Source organism: Maylandia zebra, linkage group LG7 (assembly GCF_041146795.1).
Source record: "Maylandia zebra isolate NMK-2024a linkage group LG7, Mzebra_GT3a, whole genome shotgun sequence".
NCBI classification, from domain to species: Eukaryota; Metazoa; Chordata; class Actinopteri; order Cichliformes; family Cichlidae; genus Maylandia; species Maylandia zebra.
The window spans coordinates 17,436,434-17,449,897 of record NC_135173.1 but is presented as its reverse complement, the minus strand read 5'-3'; the positions used below and the strand labels follow the sequence as shown (position 1 = coordinate 17,449,897).

Below are 13,464 nucleotides of genomic sequence, written 5' to 3'. Positions count from 1 at the left end.
ATAGTAATCCCTTACTTTACTCGTTACTTGAAAAAAGTAATCGGATTACAGCAACGAGTTACAAGTAACGCGTTACTGCCCATCTCTGGTCATTAGACAACATTAATCTTTGGCTCTCTTCCATTGTGTCTTTGTCCTGTCATCCTCTCCTCTGCAGATAGCCACCCTCCCTGAGCCTAGTTCTTCTGCAGGTTTCTTCCTGTTAAAAGGGAGTTTTTCCTTCCCACTGTCTCCAAGGCATTTGCTCATATGCGTCATGTAATTGTTGGGGTTTTCTCTGTTTTGTTGTAGGGTCTTTACATTACAATATAAAGCGCCTTGAGGCAACGGTTGATTTGGCGCTACATAAATAAAACCGAGTTGAATTGATTTGATATGAATTGAATTCATGTCATGATGTTACTGTATGGTATATGTAAATGCAGTGTTGGTGGCTTGTGTGTGTGTTTCAGAAGTGACTAAATAGAAATTTGGGATTAAGTATATATTCAGGATTATGCATTTTAATTCAATGCTGTCTTTCTACGGGGCATTAAAACATGACTGAAAAATTAAATGAGACAACAATCTATGAATAAAATCTTAAGCATTAAAAATATACAGATCTTGATTTTCCTGCTTTCCAGTGGTGTCTGTGCATATAATCATTAAAAAAAATTATTAAAAAGTTCAAAGTCATCAATTGCTTTGTTCAACTTTTACAGCATATCTTTTATGTAGAGTGACGCTGCGAAATCCCTTGAAATGTGCATTTAGTTCAGGAAAAAACAACAACATCAGAAAACAAATTATACAAATGCTAAGTAGCCAATCGCATAAATAAACAAGATCCAAACCCAACACATAAAGATATAAAAACAAGAAATAGTCCTTTTTGTGCCACTATTAAGTATAGAAATATATTCAGTAGTAGTGTTAGACTTTGCCAGGGTTTGTTTTATAGCTGTGGTGTTACACAGGCACACATACAAACACGCAAACTTACATCCACTCATAGATCAAAGTCTTTATTTTTGCCTTATATGGCTCTTTTTAAAACATGAGAAGGAGGAGTACAGCGATGTACTTCACAGTAGTAGACCTCGATATTCTAGCAGCCTGTTAACTATCCGCATAACAACATAAGTTTGAAACACGTTCAGCACAGATGTGGATTACTTGATCCTTGTTGAATGGACTCATTAGCAGTGTCTCAAATAGAATCTGACCTTTGGCCTCCTCACTCCTGACCTCTCAGATGGCCAACAGCCATCGTCTGTTTCTGACCGTCTGCTGCACAGCTTTCAAGGCATCGGCGCTGCGCGAGTCAGCCTTGTTTTCACAGGGTAAAGTGAAAAGTTCACAACCCACTCTTAATTGCTGTGCCTTGAGCAGTTGAACAACCACAGCTAAACACAGGTCAGTCCTGGCTGCCAGCTAATTTATCTAATAAGCCCACGAGTTCCCTTTTTCCCCCAAAGAATGTTATCAGATTTTTTTCTCCCCCCAGTGTCCCATTCACTTTGACACCAGCTGCCGGGCACCCAGATTTATTTTATTTACACTGGCTAAGTAGCAAGCGGTTGACGTTAACAACACGTGTGTATACCTTTCATTCGTCTCCTCTTGTGGGAACAGAGAAGGTCTCGCATTTTGTTTTCCTAGTATCCTATCAGATAAGTTGGTGTATTTATACACGTTTTCCTGTTGGTCTGCAAGAATACAAAAGGCATGTGTTCTCTGAGTTTAAGCAAAGTCCTCCACATAGGGTGACCCACGCATGATGACACGCAGACATCCTCTAAAAGGCGAATGGAACACTTCTGGACAGATCATCGTTTATCCCCGCTGCCCTCTGTTGTCCCGCTCACATTTCCTATACTCTTTTACTTTACACTGCGAGCATGAGATGTAAACACCTGTCTTTCAGCTCATTTATTGCCTGATTTAAGAGTTCGCTAAATAGGGGGTTAAACAAAAGTATGGTGGCTGAAAAACATCTGGCTGGACAAAAACAACAGTGATCCTTAGGGGGTCTCAGTGGCTCCAAACGCACATGCACGTACACACGCAAACTCATCTGCTACTTCTGCAAACTCTGTCTTTTGTTTTCACGCGACAGCCGCAACTCCGAAGCGAAGTGAAAACATAAAGAAGGCACTAAAGTCTGATAAGTGAATACAGAGAGGGCATCATTTTAAGCATGCAATGCAAGGACAGATGAACACTCGGTAAGGAATATGAACACTGCATGACTAAGTGGCCATAAGAGGATGTTAATGATGAAAGCACCGGGTCTGAAACTGAACTTAGAGTAAGCAACTTAAAGCTAAGAGCAGGACATGAACATTCAAGCGTAGTGAAAGACTCCAGGTGCTGGGTTAGTGTTTGAGGTGGGAGTTTTTGGACACAGTGGAATTCGTAGTATTTCTATTACTCGAAAAGCTAGCGAAGCCTGTCTGCTATCCGGTTGTTCAGTCTGACGTCACTAGCCGTGTCTGGGTCTAAACTCCGCTGCAGGTCCATATATCAAACGATCACTATGGCATTACTGAGAGTTGAAAAACTGTCTAAAGTCTTTCATCTTTAATAAAATGATCAGCGTTCTGCTCTACCAGGTGTAACAATTGAGTTTGGCATCAAGGCATCCATGAAAACGGAATTTATGACATTTAACGGAGTTAGAAGTTAGCAGGGAGTTGGCTCGCTAGCTTCTATCTAAATACAATATAGCATGTCCTGACTGCGGGGTTTTGGAAACAAATTAAAACGTACAGCTCTGCTATCACTTCCAACATAAATGAAGACAGAAAACTAAACAGCAGTGACGTTTGTAGGGTTACTGAAGTTGGGCTAGCTGGTATATAATGATGTGCTACGTGACTGCTAGCGAAACAGCTATGTTAGCATAATATAAACAAGCTAACTTTTTTTTCCACTCGATAAAAGTTAACGTGAGTGTTCTCGGTGGTCAGGAACAAATGTAATCGCATGGCAGGATGCTGTAAAAGGACCAAACTTCAGCCAGGAGAACAACTGAGATAATCCATCCACAATACGAGGTTAGTCATTCATATACTGCTGCATGGGCTGGGCTGTAGTTACATCCTAAGGTTTTAAAAACTGAGCTTAAATAAATGATTAGCGGTAATAAAAGCCGAGGGAGGTCAACAGGGATCACTGACTGTTTTAGGAGCTTTTTGAGATCAAATAGAAGAAAATACATAACATTAAACATGTTAACAACACAAAAGCCATATTAAAATCAGACTACTTTAGACCCGGAAGTAGGATTCGTCGCGTCATCACTGAACAACCGGATAACACTTAAGCCATTCCCTTGCTCTGTGAGACCTATATAAAATTTAGACATGAGGAGTTTAAACTTTGAGCTATTAAAAGCACATTGTAGGAAACATAAAGAATGTGAAATCCCAACTATCCCTGCCTTTCAGCTTTTACTTATGCCTCAAAAGATGCGTCTTGCCCAGAAAATACCTCCCGATGTTCCCAATGTTTCAACAGTCTGCAACATAACACTTGAGAATCATCAATGGATGTCCTGGAATAGATGACATTGTAAGTGAGTTATGTAATATCCAAAAATTATATAAGCACTTTGTGTAAAGGTTAGATGTTTGGTCTAATTCATAGGCAGGCTTCACTTGGAGACAGATGTGACCGCTACAAAATAGACCTTTCTTCACTTAGACACATGCGTGTTTGTAAACTAAATAATGATCAAATATATTCAAACAATGGGTTTTAACATTTAGGAATAGTACATCGTACATATGGTTATTCCTTTAAAAAAGAACTTATGCTATTCTCCTTCACAATTATTAAAAGTTTGAAATTTAGAAAAGTTTGCGCACTTGCTAAGAGATCAACAAGAAGGTACATGGTGTTATTAATTATTTAACAACACTGAGCCAAAAAGCAGAAGCACTGTGTGAAAAAATAAGTGCGCCCCATGATTCAGTAGTTTGTCTAACCGCTTTTACAAGCTGCAATAACTTAAAGTAATCATTTTCTATATGACTTTATCAGTCTCTCACGGTTGTGGAGGAATTTTGGCCCATTATTTTTCACAGTGTTGTTTCAGTTTAGTGAGGTTTACGGGTATTTGTTTACACATAGCTCTCTTAAGGTCAGCATTTCAATCAGGTTGAGGTCTGGACTTTGACTGGACCGTTGCAACACCTCGATTCTTCTCTTTTTCTGCCATTCTGTTGTAGATTTGCTGCTCTGCTTGGAATCATTGAGCATACATATCACAGCCTGGCTGCCTTAGTAATTTGAACACAAATCTTTTAATATGTCAAATAAAATCCTTACTAAGAATAATAACGATTTGTATTTACTAACATAGAGTTTCTCCAAGCGTTGCAGGGTCTGATCTTGGGATGGATTTGCTGGGATGTTCACGCCTTTGCTAGGATGTCCACTTATGGCATTGTGTTAACTAATTCAGTTGATTTTTGTTGAATAAATAATGAGACGGTGTAGTATGCTGTGTTTTGGAGTTGATTTGAGGCTGTATTTATCTCATTTTAAGACCCGCTAAAGACTTTCTTTTTTGCAGATTTTTTTAAATTATGTCCTGCTATGCAAAACCATAAAGAAGGTGTAATATTTTTTTAACCATGACTGTAAATGCAGCTTGCTAACGAAGTTTGCTGAAGTTAGCCAATTACTTTGCACTCCACTCTCGTCTAAATATGGCTACTCCCAGCTCTCAAAAGATCCTGTCAGCCATAATTATTTAAAAGTCCAAAAAACAGTGGGAGGCCTTGTGCTGGTTAAGCTCATCTTTTATTTACAGTCTATGTTAACTAAGTTAATTTTGCTGACTCGATAGTTGTTTAAAAATAAACAGAAAAGTTCAATTTAATCACAACAACAGTTGCCTCCAGGCTTGACAAACGTGGCTACACTCCTGCTTGTAGCTATAAAGCATGTTTTGCATTAACCTTTTACAAAAAGCTTGCTGATCTTAACCACCAATTTATCCTCCTAGTTTGATCACAAAATTACCAGAAATGTGTGCCCTATTAGTCACACACTCCGAACTGTTAGGGGGTTGACATGCTACATTAGGTAAACCTGACTACCATCATCAATAAACAGAATTTATGACTGCTCAAAAAGCTAAGTCATATACTAAACCATGCATGAACAGTCTGTTATGACATTGTACAATGAATAACAGCAGTGCACATGATCAATGGTCTTAATTGTTTATGTGAACACACTTTAGAACCGTACATCAATAGCCATGCCATAGATTAGCACCCGAGCAGCAGTTCATATAAACTAAACTGAGGGCCATTCAAAACAAACCAGCAATCATTCCTGAAGAGTGAGAGTCTGTTTTTTTTCCTCTGTACTAATATATGGCCTATACGCAATTGTGTAGGTAGGTTTAGCTGTAGAAATGTACCGCAAAATACAATGTGTTATTAGCGGATGCTTCTTAGTAGGGGTTAACCTGAAGATGACCTGACCTCACGATAAACAGTTAATTTAAAGGCCTATGACACCATGTTTAATTAATTTTAAATATATGCACAAACTGTACATTTTGGAGAATTAGCTGTTACAAACAACATTGCTGACCAGTGCAACCACCCAGAACAGTGGAAATATGATTACTGGTGTTCCTGCTGTGTCCCCATGTCTTTTGCCAAAAACTTTGAGGATGACAGATGAAATATACTCGGTGCAACAAACAAAATCCTAATCCTTCTGTCTAATGATGATTATTAATGGAATACACAGACAGGAAGGTCACATATTTGTAATTTTTGAGAGAGTCCACTTGATGCACCTTTAACCTCTCGGCTCACTCATCTAAACATACAGTCATCTGAGCCTCTAGTAAAGTAACAGTGATATGTGGGCCTCTGAAAATTGTGCAATGGTGAGAATATAATGTGTCCCAGAGGGAAGCTGAAGGTCCGGCAATAATGTAAGCAACTCTGCTTTTTCATAAGGTACATATACTGCAGAGCTTATTTTGCAATTAACCCCACGCAAAAAAAAAAATAAAGAAAAAAAAGAAAAATGGGAAGAGCAAGAATGTGCTGAGCAAGAAGCTGGGGAATATATCTGGAAATAATTTAGTGTGTTCCTTACTTTGACTTTATTTACCCAAAACTTTGACCACCTTTGAAATAATCATTACCATGCAGTTTTCAGTTTCAGCGGTAGCGCAGCTAACGTAATGGCCTTGATTGCATCTGTCGGGTTGGATTAGGCGAACAGAAGCTAGGGAGACGACGATGTTCTCTAGAATAACAGAGGAGTGATACAGTATGAATCACAGCATAAGGGTAACACAAAACTCCACTGAGACGCTCCGAAATCCCAGCCAAAGCTCGTGAAGCAGCACTACCCTTCTCACTTTCAGACCAACGCTCAGCCCCACTGCGACCCAACTCTCCTCACAAACCTTCCGACTGACTGAGCCAGGTCCCGGCTCTGCAGCCAGGGTACAATTACACGCTATTATATATTTTATTAAAACGTGGCTCGTCTGGGAGGTTGTACGAGGTGTCAAAACAAAACAAAAAAGCATAACTGCCTCATTTATGATTTACTGGGAAAGGTCAAGCCCACTGACCCTTCACATATCTCTTCCACATATTTCATTGTGTATAATTCCAGCAAAGGAGCCCACTAATATAGCTAATATGCAAAAAACAGAAGCTGTGAGACAGAGTGGTAGAGGCAGAAGCTAAAAAAAGGATATATAAGAATATATATATATATATATATATATATGTATATATATATATGTGTGTGTGTGTGTGTGTGTGTGTGTGTGTGTGTGTGTGTGTGTGTGTGTATGTGTGTGTAAAACCAGAGGTTAATGTATTCATCATGAGCACATCAGTGCACACACTCATGTGTTTAGAGAATATGAGCAGATATACTAAAATTAAAAGTAATTTGAAAAAACTAAGTCTTAAAAGTGGCAATTCATCTATATTATTCCATTTTTTATTTATTTTTTTCAGGCATTGGATAGTCAAAAGCACAAGTAGTTCAGTGTTTTCATTCTATATCACCCTTAAATTCACTCTTGCCACAGGACACCGCGTAATGAGAAAATAATCTACTAGATTCTTATTATGGGACCAACCAGAAAGACGTCAGAGAAATTTTCCAACTTCCAAACTTGCAGTTTCAAAAATGTTGATCAGTGTTTGAAGCGCTCACAGCGATTTCTGAAAAATCTTCTACATGACTGCGATGTCATGCTGTAATTTAGAATAACATCCACAAAATCTGGGCCTACAAGTACTCTTTTCTCCGATAATCTCCTCGGGTAATATTCCAAAACCGATGTATCTCCAAGTTGAATACAAATATTTAAAAAGCTCTTTTCCATACATAACTTCACTGTCAATTCCTAAGCTAAAACATCCACCGCAAGCTTTGCACGGGGGAAAAGAAAAAAAAGAAGAAGAAGAAGATGTGGTTTGGAAAATGAGCCTGCTAATGTGTGCATGTTGGCGAATGCGACGCAGTGGAGATCAATCAAGCGCTCCGGTTCTCTCTGTGTGATTTACACACGCTATGAGGTGCTATAGTGAAGTGCAACCGGCCTCTCTGACCGACAACGTGGTCCAAGACAGCGGAGCCAAGGGAAAATAGCCACAAGATGGAGAGAGATGCCAACATAAGCCCCGACTTCTTACATGTCTTGTCAGTCCTTGGACTATTACAGGATTCCACTGACGAATGCACTGCACTAGTCCAAATAAAAAAGACAGAACTGACCACTGAATCTAAATGGCAGCTAAGGGAATGCATCAATCAAAAAATATGTGCTCGCTGGCCTCGGACAATATTTTAAGAGGGTAGCATGCGATTGAAAATTTCTTCTCCGTGAGGGGAGCGGGATTTTACTGTAAGGCTGATTTTAGCAAAACTGCATTAGCTGTATCTCTTGTTAAATTATATGCTGTAATTTTCAAGTCTAATCCTGCTCTGTACAGTTTTTGACACTATCCCCCCACTCTGCCTTACCCTGAACTACAGCTTTTGCAACATCTGTTGCTACTCAAGCATACATCGTCAGCAAAGACACAGCGTCTATTTATTTCCAAAGGATATCCTCCTGATAGGAGACCATGCAGTACAGGACACACGCATAGTGTATACGGCCACGCCAGTGCCAAGGGCATTGTTTGTTATCCGTGTCCTCCAGAGTCCTGCCCTGTGGCACTGTAGCAACTCAATACATAAATTTAAACATACACATGCGCACACAAAGATGGAGATGGTACAGTAATGTCGAGGATGTGGCTGTGCCTGCCCTCTACAAGCTGCGTCCCCTACACTGAACTATTCCCTTGATCTTTGGTGGCTTTCGCAGCTCCTCAGAGCCAACTCACATGCACGCGTCCTTTAAACTAACAGTGCAACAAGGACACTGGTGGGAAGAGAAATGCTGTTTAAGCACTACTAAAATAAGTGGGTGTGAACAGGCCAGTTAGCGGTAGGGTTTATGGTGTTTGCGTCATTTATAAGGTGCATGTAGGCGAATACTAGAGATCGGGGATGTAGATCCTGTTCTCTCTTCTCTCTGTCTCTCTTTTTCTTTTTCTTGTGGACACTGCTAACCTGTGATCCTCGGGAGCCTCTCTTGTGGTCCCAATCCGAACGGGGGAGCATCTGTGGGAAACAAAAACAGAAACATGTTCAAACCACAGTCCTGCACATCCTGTTTCTGTTCGCTTCCTACAACAGCAGCAGCGCCACCATAATGCAGATAAACTCTGCTCAAGCAGAATAGAAAGGAAAAAGAAGCAAAGAAGTGGAAGAAGTGTGGGGGAAATGGAAACGCTCATAAAAGCAAAAATGGGTTTTGTCTATTTTTTTCACTTTCCATTAAGCACAGACGTCTAATGCAATTTCACAGTCAGGTTTGGTTTACTTTAGCTCTTATTCACCGCCTAAGGGGCTGTTGAAGGCTGAGGATTTTTACGCTGTTTAATTACCAGCCACTGTGTCCTCCCACAGGCCTTGTAAACCCGTTTTCCACCTTCTTGGGAGTAACTAAATGCAGGAGTGCAGCGACTGTCACTGATGGTTGGTGGGCACACTGCAGAGCCAAGTCAACGTTAGCCACCCCTCTGCCCAACTGGCTCTGTTAGGGCTTTCTGCCCCATAAGTGAGAAGTCCTGAGAACCCCAGCAGGCTGCTTTGACAAATTGCTGCTGCACACACTGAGGCAAGAGGCTCCAGCATAAGAGCCAATTTGATAATTCAGGTGTAATTTACTGTGTCAGTGTAGGTCATTGAGTTGTGTCATGCTGTGAGTAAAAACATTAGGAAAACAGTGGGTTTTCATTTGCCGGTGCTGTGGGCTTGTGTGGGCTTGTGTGGGCAGCGCTGTTGTTTAGCTTTTTTTCCCCCACAGTGCTGCTTTGTTTTAAACAAATGCAATTTTAGAGTTATTGTTACTGCTGCCCAATTAGGGTAATTTAGTTTTATATATTTTTTTGCCTTCTTGTACCCATTAATGAACTGGGATTGTACCTTCTTAATAAACTGGGATTTTACCCCCACTACACTTTGGAGGCCAACAGAAAATTTCCTTTTTTATTCACAGCATTTAAATTTTTATTCAAAAAAATTTGTTAATTTTAAGTGTCATTTTTTACAATTGGGAAAAAATGCCTCGGTTTACGGCCAGGTGTACAAAATCACTGAAAAAAATTAAGCAGGTTATTGTTTTTGTTACTGGGTACTTCAAATCTAAAGTATGTGTCTTTAACGTTAAATAATTAATACTCAATAAGCAGCAATCAAAAATAAAGTTTTGGTAATAAAGCTTCTGGGTATTATCTATGAACAGTTTCACACTTCATCTGCACTGCGTGGGCACCGTTTAATCACACGTGATTGACAGTGGCCAAAATAAGCAAACAACCCTCCAGCTGTCACCACACTTGAAGTCAAGTATTGCTAAAATCCAGCAAATCCTTTTTTCCATCTGAGCTCTACCTACTTCTAAATTGTGAAAAAAGAAGAAGAAGCAAAGACAGAAACTTCTCATGTGAGAAAACAGAAGCAGCTCCAAATTTGGGAGAAAGTCGCACAGGATCCATCGCTCATAGTCAGAAGTAGTAGGTTGTTTAGCAGTGAGGGGAAACAGTTTTTAAGGTCTTGAATTTAGGAGTCACAGCAGCTTTAAATTGCTTTAATAAGCAACAGCTTCGACATATTTTGTGGCAAAATGTAAAGTGCAATCTGCTGTTAAGTTTGTGGGACAATTATTGTATCGCTCATCCTTTTAGTCAAGGTTTTCACAACAATGGGTACTGCAGCACAAAATGTGGTGACCGTGACAGAGAGCAAACAAGGTCACTGCTATATAATGTAAATCGCTCTTTAGGTGCAGCTGACGTGCCACAGTTTTACAGTTAGGATGTTGAATAAAACACAATGTGAAGGGTTTACCCAAAACATACTCTTGTGCTTTGGCAATGACTGTATGCACGATAACATCTGTGAGTTGCTTTAAACTCCTTCGAGCTTGAACATACTGTCTCATGCACTAACAGAGCTATACTCGATAGAGTACAAAAGGAAGTCAACAATCAAATGTGTAAAAGGCGTATGTTCATGCAGTGGATGTAAATCACTGTAGACAATAGTATTACCCAGTCAGTGCTATTTGTCTTATTCTTTACAGCTCTAATGACAGCTTTTCTTACAGTATGGAGCTGGCAGTAGGCTACTCTACAGTTGCGCTAGAGTCGAACTCCATTAGAAAGTCCTAGTATCAGTGAGTCTCTCCAGGCGCACACGAGTAAACAGCCTTTCTGTTTGACGATCTTATATAACCCAACCTTTCATCTCCTTGCTCTGAGAGACGGACATAGACTATACAGAAGTCTACACGCTGCCTTTGATGTGCCAAAAAAAAACCCCACACACAATACCTAAGCTGAGCACAACATTTGAGTCGTGCCGATAGCCTCTTGCGCAGAGTGACTTCCCCGGCCACAGAAGTTTATTTTTTCTGAGAGTACTCAAAAAAAAATGTTAATACATGTGCATGTACAGTAGCTGCTCTTCTCAAACGGTGGGTGCAGTTGGATGCCAGTATGTGTGTGTGCGTTTAACCACAGATGGAAAATCACTTATGCTTTTAAATACAAGCTGCCAGTGCTAGAATAAACAATAAGCAAACAAATGCACACACATCATCTGTTTTAAAGAGGCAAAAAGCAACAATATGAGTCTATAAGAAAAAGAACTAGATGACTAAACATCAGTGTATACAATCTACAGCAACTAGAAGAAAGAAAGTAAGTCTTGGTTTTGCTTTATGTTTGCTTTGCTTCGAAGGGATCGAGGAGAGTGGTCAAAGATAATACTTAAAACACATGAAAGGTCACTGCCAGTATCATTTCTGAAGAGGTAAAACCACACATGAATGATTTCTTAGATATCTCCTGGTTTTCGTGGACACTGTCCAGACAGCATAACACAGCTGAAGCAGTAAAACTTTCAAATGGACTTGTTTTTGTTCTAAAGCTCCAGTACACCTACTGGGAAAAATAACAACTTTGTAGAAGTTGTGCCCTTTGTTTCACCCTCTGATTCATTATTCCGGGCCATAAGTCAGAATAAGCCAGGTCTAATGGTGGTGATTTGAAAGTAGAGTCGTCTCTTTCAGACTTTCTGCTGTAGTTACCTGAATAACATGACGCACTCAATAAGCTCCGAGGCATTTTTATGAGACTCTTGTTATAATCTGAATGAGTGGTACTCGTCAGTAATAGTAATAGCAGATTACTTCACTTTATAAGATGCAGCCAGACTGAGGCTCCTTCCGTAAAATAAGATGGAAATAAGTAACAGGAACAAGTAACCACATTACACTATACATTCAGTCCTTCTTGCATTTATACTACTTGCCAATTGGAGTGGGAAGGCAATATTTTCAGTTGTGACAAAAAGCTGACACTGTCTATCATGCCTGACCCACAGGACCTGCTATTTTGGTTCCTTTATTTGCAGCTGCACATAAAGTTCAAAGGACTGGCTGAAGGTGAATTTAAACCAAAAGGGTGAGGTGGTCAGTAAAGTGACTCTTAGCCAGTCACATCTCTGGTCTCGTTGCTCTGAAGGAAGTGCACCAATCACAGTGAAGCACGCCAACAATAGGTGGAAATAAAGCGTAAAGAAGCTCTTTAAGGACATCGGTCTGCATGGTGCAGAGCAGCATGGCATGAACACAAAAGTAAAATCTGCAGCCAGAGAGAGAAATGGTGTGAGTGCTATTTAAAGTACACAGCACTGATAAATAAAACCACACTAACCAATTTATATGCTCGCGTCTCAGCTATTTTAGTTTTATTTCTAATTATCTCGCGTAAATAACTGATCACATTTGACTGTAAAATGCAGCGCAGCAGGATTTGCATCATAACGCATTACAAGAATGAATAAGGATGCTCTTACACTGTAATGGGGATCAGCCAGGCACAATATCCCAACCAAGCTGTGATCTCATGGCTCAAACAGTACCAGCCAAGTAAACTCCCAACCGTCCTCAAGCATAGAGTGTTAAGAGGGCAGCTGTGTGGATTCCAGTATACAGAAAATGACCTTTCTACCACCATGGCACGCTGCCGTGCCTCTGAGGTGCTGGGCAAACACCATGGTGTCAAAGCACAAACAAACTACTGGAATATGCTTGTTGTTTCACTTGCTCCCGCCAATATCCAGCTGAGAACCACATCTCTGTGGCTGTGAAGTGGTGGGAGCTGCAGCAGCAGCACCTATAGCACCACTTTTACTGTGACTAACCAGAAGCCTCACAGTAAACACTTCCCACTGTTATCAAGTTAAACAAGATGAATTATTTTGAACAACGATATGGGTTATTTCCTTTCTTTTTTTTCATTATGTTCTGCATATTTATATAATAGTGTATTACGTAATATCCTGTATATATATATATATATGTATATACATATATATATATATGTGTATATATATATATATATATATATATATATATGTATATATATATATGTATATATATGTATATATATGTATATATATGTATATATATATATATATATATGTATATATATATATATATGTATATACATATATATATATATGTGTATATATATATATATATATATATATATACACATATATATATATATATGTATATACATATATATATATATATACATATATATATATATATATATATATATATATATATATATATATATGTATATATATATATATATATATATATATATATATATATATATATATATATATATATACATATACATATATATATATATATATATAGGGCTGTTAGAAGCTGGGATGAGAAGTCGGTGCCAGCCGATCACCCTGTTAGAGAAGAGGGAGGGAGAAAAAGAGCTGTGTCCAGGTCTTTCAGTATGGTCGGGTTAATTAAGGTGCTGTTGT

General features: G+C 39.2%; 1 protein-coding gene across 2 annotated transcripts in view; it reads right to left on the bottom strand.

Annotated features, from left to right (window-relative positions):
- Positions 1-13,464, bottom strand: part of LOC101464760 (cGMP-inhibited 3',5'-cyclic phosphodiesterase 3A) — an 86,583-nt gene that overhangs the window by 32,162 nt on the left and 40,957 nt on the right. For both annotated transcript variants that reach the window (XM_004567734.6, XM_004567735.6), the window contains exon 2: positions 8,614-8,664. In XM_004567734.6, coding sequence (XP_004567791.1) covers positions 8,614-8,664 — 51 coding nt within the window. The remainder of the gene's footprint in view (positions 1-8,613; positions 8,665-13,464) is intronic.